Source organism: Gadus chalcogrammus, chromosome 13, assembly GCF_026213295.1.
Source record: "Gadus chalcogrammus isolate NIFS_2021 chromosome 13, NIFS_Gcha_1.0, whole genome shotgun sequence".
Classification (NCBI taxonomy): Eukaryota; Metazoa; Chordata; class Actinopteri; order Gadiformes; family Gadidae; genus Gadus; species Gadus chalcogrammus.
The window spans coordinates 22,200,780-22,212,963 of NC_079424.1; the positions used below are offsets into that span (position 1 = coordinate 22,200,780).

At 46.2% G+C, this 12,184-nt stretch overlaps 1 protein-coding gene across 1 annotated transcript in view; it reads right to left on the reverse strand.

The window, feature by feature from the left end:
• The window catches only part of atp2b4 (ATPase plasma membrane Ca2+ transporting 4), a 52,219-nt gene that overhangs the window by 18,868 nt on the left and 21,167 nt on the right, over window positions 1-12,184 (reverse strand). Inside the window, exons 5-12 of the mRNA XM_056606831.1 lie at window positions 11,273-11,398; window positions 10,932-11,057; window positions 8,645-8,680; window positions 4,408-4,581; window positions 3,593-3,807; window positions 3,093-3,335; window positions 1,274-1,515; window positions 641-878 (exon numbers count right to left, since the gene is read on the reverse strand). Of these exons, the coding sequence (XP_056462806.1) occupies window positions 641-878; window positions 1,274-1,515; window positions 3,093-3,335; window positions 3,593-3,807; window positions 4,408-4,581; window positions 8,645-8,680; window positions 10,932-11,057; window positions 11,273-11,398 (1,400 nt within the window). The remainder of the gene's footprint in view (window positions 1-640; window positions 879-1,273; window positions 1,516-3,092; window positions 3,336-3,592; window positions 3,808-4,407; window positions 4,582-8,644; window positions 8,681-10,931; window positions 11,058-11,272; window positions 11,399-12,184) is intronic.

A 12,184-nucleotide genomic window follows, 5' to 3' on the forward strand; every position in this document is an offset into this window, starting at 1 on the left:
CGTCATGGTGACGGTGCTTTTAAACGAGCTCTGCCTAACAAACGCTAGGCAGTGAGTCACAGATTCCCTGCCAGGGAAAGCGGCTAACATTTCCATCTATGGATTCCCCCTCACTGGCAGTGGGGCTGTGATGGAGAGAAATATCACTGGCACCTTTACTGCATAAACTAAACATAAAACAGTGACATGAGCTCTACTCCATCTTAAGCCTGAGTTTAGTTGTCCAGGTGTAAGCCTTACACATGCCAGGCCGCTGCAACAACGTTATTCTAAAACAACGTTATGAGCTCAGTAGCTGAGTCAAATTGAAGACTGATGGCGGTGATCTAGCATAACTTATTCTAATATTTCAGGGAATTTGAATGAACTTGTTCTAAATACATGTCCACGTGTTACTGATCCAACCAGTTTTTGGGGTTATAAATGGATTCTCTCTAATCCCAAAACTCAAATGCGAGCAAAAGTGACCTGTGGGAGAAAGTCTGCATCAGTTGGACCAGACATTAAACAGTGAGTGTTTTTAATGGCCGAGCAGCCTGTGTGTGAGGGGGCCACTCTGAACTATGCATGCACCTCATCCTCTGGACATTGTTCAGAGTTAACATGTTGTACTGGCTTCACGGCTCCTGGTTCCTCCTACCTCGGGTCTGACGGGGTCCTCGATGCCCACCACCACGATGCAAGTGAGGTCGTTCAGGATGTCGTTCTCGTTGTCCCAGTTGGGCTCGCCGGCCTCGGCGGGGAAGTCGCGGTAGGCCACGCAGATGGTGCGCAGGCCGTCGCAGGCCATGGGCTCGATCACGCGGCGCACCATGTCGTCGCGGTCCTTGGGGCTGAAGCTACGCGGCTTACCTTTGGTGTCCAAGATGTGGGAGCATCTTGGGGAGGAGGATTCAGAAGAAAACAGGGACAAATCACCATCGGATCGGCATTGCTCAATCCGTACGTTCACTGGCTCTTTGAGGCACTTCATGTACGCACCTATTGTATGTCATACGTCCTAGCACAAAATAAATAAAAAGTACTCAGTAGTGTAGCTTTTATCCTAGCTCCCTTGGTTGTGTCCAGGGAATGGGTTAACCTAGTGATTGTTAGTGCTTTGCCATTGGTTCTATGAACATCCTTACTGTACCAACAGCGATATATTGTTCCACCTTCTTCTGACAAATGTAGTTATTGTAAGTCGCTTTAGATAACAGCGTCTGCAAAAGGCTCTTAATGTAAATGGATCTGGATGGAGCCACAGGGCCCGGTCGGGAGTGGCCTCTCTTACTTGCGCAGGACGATCTCGGAAGCCCCTTTGCTGTACATGCGGAAGCTTCCATCTGCGTTCTTCAGCACCGTGCTCATGGACTTGCGGGAGGAGTTGAAGGTGTACACCTTGTACAGCTTCTCCTCTGGGATCTCGTCCCTGATTGGCTGGTAGTCCCTCTTGAGCTCCAGCACAAGACCCAACAGGGAGCACTCCGTCTTGTTGCCCACGTGACGCGGGAGGCCTCCCTCTCTCTCTGGGGGCTGGGGAGAACCGGGACATGATATAATGGTTACAAGGTTTGGATATCCACCATATTACTAGTGGCAGTGACTTTTGATTTAAGTCCTGCTGATGAGCCCTAGCTTTGAATGCCCAGGGCCAAATTAATAATTCATAATTAATTCTGCCCCACACTGACCCATCCAGCAACACCAGCCCTCTTTTAAAAGGACATTCCTAGTAACAGACTCTAGTTTATGCAATGTCAGTGTGTGTTGCTTTTAAAGTAGCGCATGCATTGGACTTTTTTCTACTTGTAAAGGCCTCCCTCAGCCTAAGCAGACATTATATTTGGTATAATTGAACCACTCTAATATAATAATAGGATGTTGCATCACAAAGTTGGTGTGACAGTCTACAGGTAAGTGAAACTCTAGTCGTAAATGTGATCTGATTCATTTGGTGGCATAAGGCATTGTAGGCTGTGTTATAGGATTTAGAGCTGAAGTGAATTCAGTTTTCCTCCCGACACACACTCGGTATTGGAGACCCTCCCCCCCATGGTAGGATGAACACGGGCCAGCATTCAGCCAGCATTCAGCCTGCATTCAGCCAGCATTTAGATCCACACAAAGATGGAAACCCAGCTGCACCGCTGTAATCATTTTCTCATCAATCAATTGTACAAACTACTAGAATTCTTGTAATGTTTTAACACAAAAAACATTGGAAATCGTCTTTCAAAATGGGCAGAATATTCATGTGCTGCATTCACTGGTCATATGGACCAATCACCACATGAGGTGGTTCTGCTACATGCAGTAACCAGACCTCCTGTCTAGTGGCCCTGGTCCATGCAGTAACCTGACCTCCTGTCTAGTGGCCCTGGTCCATGCAGTAACCGGACCTCCTGTCTAGTGGCCCTGGTCCATGCAGTAACCGGACCTCCTGTCTAGTGGCCCTGGTCCTTGCAGTAACCTGACCTCCTGTCTAGTGGCCCTGGTCCTTGCAGTAACCTGACCTCCTGACTAGTGGTCCTGGTCCATGCAGTAACCTGACCTCCTGTCTAGTGGCCCTGGTCCATGCAGTAACCGGACCTCCTGTCTAGTGGCCCTGGTCCATGCAATAACCAGACCTCCTGTCTAGTGGCCCTGGTCCTTGCAGTAACCTGACCTCCTGTCTAGTTGCCCTGGTCCATGCAGTAACCTGATCTCCTGTCTAGTTGCCCTGGTCCATGCAGTAACCTGACCTCCTGTCTAGTGGCCCTGGTCCATGCAGTAACCGGACCTCCTGTCTAGTGGCCCTGGTCCATGCAATAACCAGACCTCCTGTCTAGTGGCCCTGGTCCTTGCAGTAACCTGACCTCCTGTCTAGTGGCCCTGGTCCATGCAGTAACCGGACCTCCTGTCTAGTGGCCCTGGTCCATGCAGTAACCTGACCTCCTGTCTAGTGGCCCTGGTCCATGCAGGAACCAGACCTCTTGTCTAGTGGCCCTGGTCCATGCAGTAACCTGACCTACTGTCTAGTTGCCCTGGTACATGCAGTAACCAGACCTCCTGTCTAGTGGCCCTGGTCCATGCAGTAACCAGACCTCCTGTCTGCACATGAGGAGCCTCACCAGGATCTTGGTGGTGTAGGCAGAGTTGATGGAGATGCTGTTGACCAGGACCTCCAGCGTGTCAGGCATGATGGCGTCGGGCTCAGGGACGGCCTTGTAGTGGGTGTCCCCCACGTAGGCCTGCACCACCGTCATGCGGTTCATGGTCAGCGTTCCCGTCTTGTCCGAGCAGATGGCCGTGGCGTTGCCCATGGTTTCGCAGGCGTCCAGGTGGCGCACCAGGTTGTTGTCCTTCATCATTTTCTACCGGGAGATAAAAGGACAGGAAAGTGAACCACCTCAAACGGTATGCACCTACATCATACAAGTAGTAGCCACGTAAAGCCAAATAATGTACGTAATTGTTAGGCGCTTGAAAGAGACATTATGACAGGATATGCTACATTACTGATACAGTATTGACCATAACATGTAACTCAAGTGTTTCTCCAATTTAAATGTCAAGTCTAGTGTGGGGAATGCCCTGAGGTTAGCCGTCAGTGTGTGAAGGGGTCCCTCACCTTGACGGAGTAGGCCAGGGAGATGGTGACGGCCAGGGGGAGCCCCTCGGGCACCGCCACCACCAGAACCGTCACCCCGATGATGAAGAACTTGACAAAGTACTGGATGTAGATGGGGGTGCACTCCGACTCCCAGGTGCGGCCCTGAACCCCGAAGGTGTCGATGACGAAGTACAGTATGAGGATGATGACGGTGACGGCGGACATAATGAGGCCTGGGAGAAGAAGCAGGATAATGAAGTCATTATTTGGGTTCGGCATCGTTATTCATAAACTCTTGCTTATATTCCAGATATAAAAAAAGATTGAGACAATGCCAGGATAATTCGACTTTACCTACTGCATCAAATTATTTTGTTTGAACTTATTTGAATGATTCAAAATACACATATCATTTGCCACATAAAAATAAATTGCTCTACCTTTTTTGTTGAGTTGTGTACTTTCATTTTATCAATTGTTTCAACCATAACCAAACCCAAAGAAACACTGCGGTGGATTTGGTAAAATTGCCCGTTAAGGTCGTCTCACCCCTCCCCCCACCCCCTAACTTCCAGGGAAACGGTATCTAGCAGAGACCTGCTCTGCTGAAATTTTATTTCAGTATCCGTCCAGCTTACTGTGTTGTGCTGCTATGACAGATGGCTCCTAACCAGCCACCAGATAATGCGTAGGCTAACGTTCTAATGTTACCGCAACGCTCAGAAAGTCATGTAGAGTAGGATTTTTTTGACCACGGATATCAGCACTGGGCTGACGCAGTAGCAGAACCAAGCATGGATTCAAAAGCCTCGCTTTGTGTGCCTGTCTCTTACCGGCCTTCCCGATCTGCACGGCCAGTCTGGTGAGCTTTCCCTGGAGCACAGACTTCTCCTTCTTAGTGACGTTGACCTTCTTCACTGGCTTCAGCTCCTCCTTCTCCTCCGACTCGGCCGCCTCCTCGCTCTTCAGGGGCTGGATCTCCAGAGCAATGCCATCCTGGGTCTTGGCTGGAGGGAGGCGGGTGAACAAGCAGGGGGGGTGTGATGAGGGGAGAGGGCACGGGTAGAGGGTAGAGGCAGCAGTGATGAGGGGAGAGGGCACGGGTAGAGGGAAGAGGCAGCAGAACAAAACAAAGATGTGATGAGAAGAGAGGAGAGAGGGTAAAAGGTACAGAGATGGAAAAGACAGGGTAGACCGAACGTTTGGAAAGGTCAATGTAGGGATTCAAAAGGAATTCAATAGGAGAAAGTAGGAGGAGTTTGGTTGACATCAAGAAAGAGTAAAGGCCGGGGTAAAGGTTTCGGCGGGCAAACATAAGTGATGGAGTGGAAGTGGAATTGGGCATTTGCAAAATAAGTACAAAAATAAATGAAAAGACGAGGAGGATTGAGGACAGGTTTGGGATAAAGGGGATACAGGGTAGAGGCAGATAATGTGTCAACATTGAAGCTTGAAGAAGAGAAAAAATGGCAGACTAGAACACCCTGGCCATTAGGATTCATAAATAATAAGAATATTGATAAAGATATATTCTTGGAGGTCAAACTAGTGAGATTGATTTTATTCATTGCTATGCATTCCTGAAGTGTTACTCCTAAAAATACAATTGTTTTTTTTACTGCAGTAAATATAATACATTAAGTGTGTTCTTCATCACATTGCTACTATTGGTGGCTGGGCCAGCTCTCCTGACCCACACAAAGGTGCACATTGGTAATAAAATATATTAAAGATCTACCATTAACAAGATCAACTTACCAAAACATTAATTATACATATAGTCGTTATTGGAAGAAGTCACAGATTTAAGAAAGGGAGCCATCCAATCATGGTGGAGGACTGAATAAATCCTCCACCATGAATAAATTAACAATTGAATCGGCTAAATGTAATCTTGAACACTTGCAAACCGGTTATGGGAGATTAGCATGTGCCCTAAGAAAGATAGCGGTAGGAAAAAGAAAAGACACGAAACAGCGATCACACAACTATGTCTGGAAACCAGTGGAAATATCAGAGCTAAGATACAGTGAAGCAGGCAGACGTGGAGACCACATGACTATGTGCTCAATCATCGGCTATCCATCTACAGTGCTCTGTGCTCCATCTCTAACGGACTTCATTTAGTGTCTTTCAGTGTGCCGTGAGTGTGTTTAAAGCTATTTGATCATGAAACACATCATGCTTATATCTCCGTTTACCATCTCATTAAGACACTTAAAAAAAATCCAGTCAAAGGAATCATAATGCTTTTTGTTGAAAAATACAGCCAGTCAAACCAAGTGAGACTGATATACAAATGCCCCATGACAGATTGGAGTAACAAAGTAGGAGAAGATCGCCCTTCACTCACACAGCCACAGAATGGGCCTCACTGGGCCTCACTGGCAGACTGACGCCGGTAGGGGACCAGGTTCAAGCTGCCATCTCAAGGCCAACACCCCCGGCAGGGTCACTGTGAAGACCTTGTGACGCTCACAGAAACCGTTTCACTCCCTCACTAAGAGAAGTCATGGCAACACCATCCTAAAGACCCCCCGAGCTAGACCTTTGGTTTGATTACGAAACTCAATTAAAAAGGGCCAACATGTGCTCAACCTTGAGATGGCAGCAAACTCAGACACAGTCTCAGAGTGTCCTTTGGACAGATGCAATACTCAACCACTGGACCACACACACACACACACACACACACACACACACACACACACACACACACACACACACACACACACACACACACACACACACACACACACACACACACACACACACACAACAGAGAGAGGAGGGGTAATGGAGCAAGTGTGGGTCACAACATAAAATACACTTTACAACACGTTTAACAGTGAGGTCTTAAAGTAAATGGATGAATAAATAACCAAATAACACTAGATTACAACAACACAGTTATAAAGGAGATACCCTCAAAATAAAACAACAATACCAAACTCCAACGATAATCAAAGAGTGAGCGTTGATGGTAAAGTAAGAAATCCTGTAAGCAACATCCCATGGAGACAGAGGCAGAGAGCAGGAGAAGAACCGGGAACAGAGAAACAGTGAGCTTGTGACACTTGCTACAAAGAGAGTCAAACACCGGTTACAAGACAGCATGAGCCCCGGGCAACAGCCCGGAAGAAGGCAACAGTGACATAAACAAGATAATTCAAAGGAAAAACTGAAAATGGAAAACACACAGAGAAAACATGACTGCCCACTGGTATATTCTGAAAGGTGCAACTCCCACACAGCAGAGTCACAGAGTCACAGTCTCAACACTGACTCACACACCTTCTGGGTTCATGGGCTCTGCTCGTTTGCTTACTGAGCCCGGTATGGTGATAGAGATCTAGTTCAGCTAGAGCTCAGAGTGTGGAGGAGATGAGCTTGTTGGTGGTGTAGGCAGGTCTGAATGGCCACTAAGGAGGGCGAGACCATGTGGAAGGATGGAGCTGTCTAAATAATGACCAATATAATACTCCAAAAATATGCAGCCAATATTCTCTTAATATTTTGATAAAATGTATTGAATTGAAAGCTTAGAGGAAATGAATAACTTTTTTTACTTACTCATTTTAACACACACAAACAGACGCACACACACACACACACACCGTCTGTTTGCAGCAGATGCCAAACCCGTGGGAGGTACAGGGTTAGATAATGTGTGTGTGTGTGTTTATTTGTGTGTGTGTGTGTGTGTGTGTGTTGTATGTGTGTGTGTGTGTGTGTGTGTGTGTGTGTGTGTGTGTGTGTGTGTGTGTGTGTGTGTGTGTGTGTGTGTGTGTGTGTGTGTGTGTGTGTGTGTATGTGTGTGTGTGTGTGTGTTGTATGTGCATGTGTGGGTCTGCATGTGTGTGTGTGTGTGTGTGTTAGTGCGTACGTGTGCGCAAGTGTATGTGTGTGAGACAGGACCGTGCGATGCGCACCGAGCCCAGGAGTCAGAGGGAGGGAGTCGGGGCGTGGCGGAGGATGCTTTTCGCTGCAGGGACTTTGCAACCTCTCCCCTGACGGTGGGGTTGTGGTGAAGACACACAAACACGCTTCAGTTACCAGGCAGACGCAGCCAAGAAAAGGCTTGGGCAGAAAATATAGAAAGAATACATGGATTCTGAATAACATGAGAAAGCCCATGGGAGCAGTAATTACAAGCAACATAGTATGACTCATTAGTAAGGTTCAATATTAGGTCTCATTAGAAAAGGTTTACTCGAAATATAGAAGGACTCATTAGAAAGGTTAACTAGAGATAAATAAGGACTCATTAGAAAGGTTAACTAGCAACCTACTAGGACTCATCAGAAAGGTTAACTAGCAAACTACTAGGTCTCATTAGAAAGGTTAACTAGCAACCTGCTAGGTCTCATTAGAAGGTTAACTATCAACTACTAGGTCTCATTAGAAAGGTTAACTAGCAACCTGCTAGGTCTCATTGGAAGGTTGACTACCAACTACTAGGTCTCATTAGAAAGGTTAACTAGCAACCTGCTTTGTCTCATTAGAAAGGTTAACTAGATACCTTCTAGGTCTCATTAGAAAGGATAACTAGAATCCTGATAGGCCTCTTCTAAAAAGGAGTGCAAACCATCTTCTCCTGGATGCATGTAGTCCACACAACAGCCCACGTTGGATGCCCAGTCTTCATCTATACTGTGTAATAAAACAGAACTATTGACTGCAGCTGCTGGAGGTACGTTTAAGAGCCAATCTCTGAAATGGCATAGCCATCGATCAGCTACAGTGATTGAAATGTGCGGTGAAAATATGTCTTTTGAGACGCCTGCGCCTTCCTTTGTGTAAGACCTGCTGTGAGAGTTGCACCTTTGTTTATAGGTCATGTCACGGTGAGGCCCTGATGCAGCAGCAGGTAGAGGTCAAAGAATGGCTGTGGGGAATGGAGCGAGGGGAGAGAGATGACAGAGAGAGAGAGAGCTACAGACAGACAGGCGGACGGGAGGCCGACATTAGATTCCCAGCAACCCACTGAATGGAAGGAGTCGAAGTCAAAGTAGGCAAAAAGGAGGAAAGAGGAGAAAGGATGAGGTCATGGAGGGAGGATGGGGTTACCTTTGTTGCGATTCTCAGGGGGTCCTTGTTTTTTACCTGTTCGGACAAAGGAGAGAGGGCGGAATGCTGATAACATGACTCAAAGGAAAGAGGAAAAACAAATCATAGAACTGAGGAAAAATGCAGAGGTCACAAACTGATATAACCATCTGTATGTCTCTCTCTCTCAGTGTTCGTTTTGTGTGTGTGTGGGGGGGGGGGGGGGGGGGGGGGGAGCGAGAGAGAGAGGAGAGAGATCTAGGCAGTAAGTAATTGTGAATGTAAAACAACCAATTGTGGTTGAATATTTAACAAGTTATTTCAAGGATTCCCATTAACTGACAAAAAACATATGCAACAGGCCCTGAATAAAAGAGCTACTTAATAAACCCAATACACACACTTTGTCATTCCCTGGCGCGCGCACACACACACACACACACACACACACACACACACACACACACACACACACACACACACACACACACACACACACACACACACACACACACACACACACACACACACACACGTGTGAGTGTGTATAGAACAGATGCCTAAGAACGATTGAATCCACCTAAAGCCTTAGACAGCTTGAACACAAGTCCCAAGGCAGAACGGTCTAGTGACATCTGCTTATGTTGTCAACGTGTGCGGCACAAATACATGTCATTAAATAATTGTTCATGTGATTAGAGTTAAATTGCTAGATTTGATCATTTTAGAGTAAGAGGATAATGGTGACAAGTTGGTCTGGTTTGATTCAACCTTTTCTTTGTCTCATTTGTGACCAAATATAAATCCGAGCCCAATCCTCTTGCCTTACGCAGACAAACCAAGCTGTTTGAGAAGAGATTCTCAGAGTGCGGATGTGACTGACTAGGTGATCTCAGGGCTCATCCCTGCTGGCAAATTTTTCATCCTTTTTTCAATTCCTCTGAAAGTTCAACATAAACATAATAGTGAGTGATTAACATGGAATTTAAAGAACAATGCTTAACAGTATCTCGGAAAGAAACAGCCCCAAAGGGCTATAAGATGTACCTCAATAGAAAACATGTTACCATCCCCAGCTAATGGCCTCGCTGTTTCCATACTACGCAAGGTACCCAGAATGATCAAAGTGTTTTTTAAAAATACATTTCATAAAGGCCTGGTTATACAAGAAAAAAAACAAGTGCAAAAAACAGTGTTCAGTGCTGGTCAGAGGCACTGAAGAAAAAAATAATAATCAGCCAGACACTTAATTCTACCAAATCTGATGCAATTGGAAAACATTAAATATTGATAAAGAGCGGTATCTGTTCAAGTGAATGATACAAACCGCATGGCCTGGTTCCTCCCTCTTTTTCAACACAGTCGTACTGTTTATCAAGTACATCCCAGCATGTGAACATCTTAATCCACTGGTGAATGGATGAATACATGTACACCTTACACTTCATGTTTGCATAAATAAGACATACAGATAGCGTTCACAAATGAGGACGTGCATATCCATTTAGCCTAAAATTTAAACTAGCTATAACATACCTCAACATGTTGAGAAAATGTTTTCTTGTATACAGATACTTTATCGTAAAAGGCAGTTTGCTGGATAAACCTGATATTTTTCACCAAACATTTAAACTATCCACTGACCGCTCTAAGACCTGAATACATGCGCCAGACGTGCTTTCAGCTTGAAATAATTGACATCAGTTTTGTGAAAAGCTTCAAATTAGCCACCTTAGACGGCCAATTAACGATGATTCCAGCACGAAAAGCATAAGGAGGTGGACAGGGTAGAATCCTTTGTCTTGGGCCAGCCCTCCATGTTCCATCAGATCACTCCTGATCACACGTCCACATGAGGCTCAGCAGCATCCTGTCTACCAATGGCTGTTTGAAGTCTCATCTCAAGAGGGGCACAGAGAGTTCAGTGCATTTCTCCGGAAATACTCCATTTGGGGAGGTAGAAGGGAGACAAGTGTGTATGTTTGTACGACTCTTCTGTAGTCCATTGTGCTGCTGCTGCTGCCGTGTGATGACTCACAGAAGGGATCATGCACTACATTTGAAGATTATTCTGAGATGTGAAACCGCAATTAGAACACAATGAAAGAGAGCGTGTCAATGCTGTCTTCCGAATACGCTGCTCTTTGAGGCATTCTAACCCACTTATATCCCGTTTTGCGTTTACTTTCATGGTCACATGCGTTACACAATCAGTATTTACCTGGAAACCCTTTCCCACAACCCCAAACCAAAAGCAGCAGCTCTTACGGTAGGAGATTAAAGGGGTTGTGTTTGGTCTGCCTCTTACTTTTCTTGACTTTCTTTTCCTCGTCGCTGTCGCCCGCCCCCAGGAGGGTGAAGATGATGCCGGTCTGGGAGTTGAGGCCCACAGCCGACACAACCATGCGCCCAGAGCCCTCCATCACATGGGTGCCTGGAGAGGGAAGGGCTTATCTTAATGACTTCTGCATCCTTTCATTCACTAACTAATCTCACCACACGTTAATGCTGCACAACAGAAATACGCATACAATTAAATGGATAAAGAAGTAGTGCATAATCCAAGATAGTATTATTGTTGAAATTATTCATAGTCACTTTTTTCCCTTTCTATCTGATTCCATGTGAAGCGAGTGCAGGGGGTCTCACCAGACAGCAGCATGGGGTCCTTGTCCAGGGACTTGCGGACGTGGTCGGACTCGCCCGTCAGAGAGCTCTCGTCGATCTTCAGGTCATTGCCTTGGATCAGGATGCCGTCGGCTGGCAGAAGGTCCCCTGAATCACCAAGGCAGCGAGGAGTCAGACACCAGTGGTTCATGCTGCTTCATCCATTATTATTATCCTACTGTTCTACAACCCATCCTTCAAAGCTTCCTCATCCATTATTATTAGGATCACCCTTAAGCTGGGTGATTCTCCTACTGTTCTACAACCCATCCTTCAAAGCTTCCTCATCCATTATTATTAGGATCACCCTTAAGATGGGTGAGTTCTCCTACTGTACTACAACACGTCCTTCAAAGCTCTTCATGCTTCTACATGTGGTTTCAGAAGTCCTCTTCTGCACTACTCAGAGGATGCATGAGCAACACTCACGGTTCAGTTCTACACCGTATGGCGTTGGTGGTTCATTTGGATTTAGATGTTTTGTAAATTATAACTGTAGCATCATGATCGCTTGGTTTCCAGCAGCTCTTGGATACACAAACCCATCACTAGTGCCGGCCATATAACCTCGAATATATCATGTCATTCACACATGGCTCATCACATCTGGCTGAATCCACTCACAGTCGCCTTAATCCAGATTGGACCACTTCTTCATTAACAAGAGATCAGTGCATCCCTGTCCTGATGAGCGTGACAGGGAGGTGGCTCTCGATCTTCAGAGATCCAGAAACCAGCCCGTTTAAATCTGGTCTGCGGTCCAGTTCCTGACCTCGCCCTGGAGCGCTGCCTGCTCATCTCAGGGACTGCACCTCACTTCACCAGCGTCACCAACTCACCTGGCCATTTCCCTACGTTTTGTATTTATGTATTTATATGTGCCATTTGTTTGGG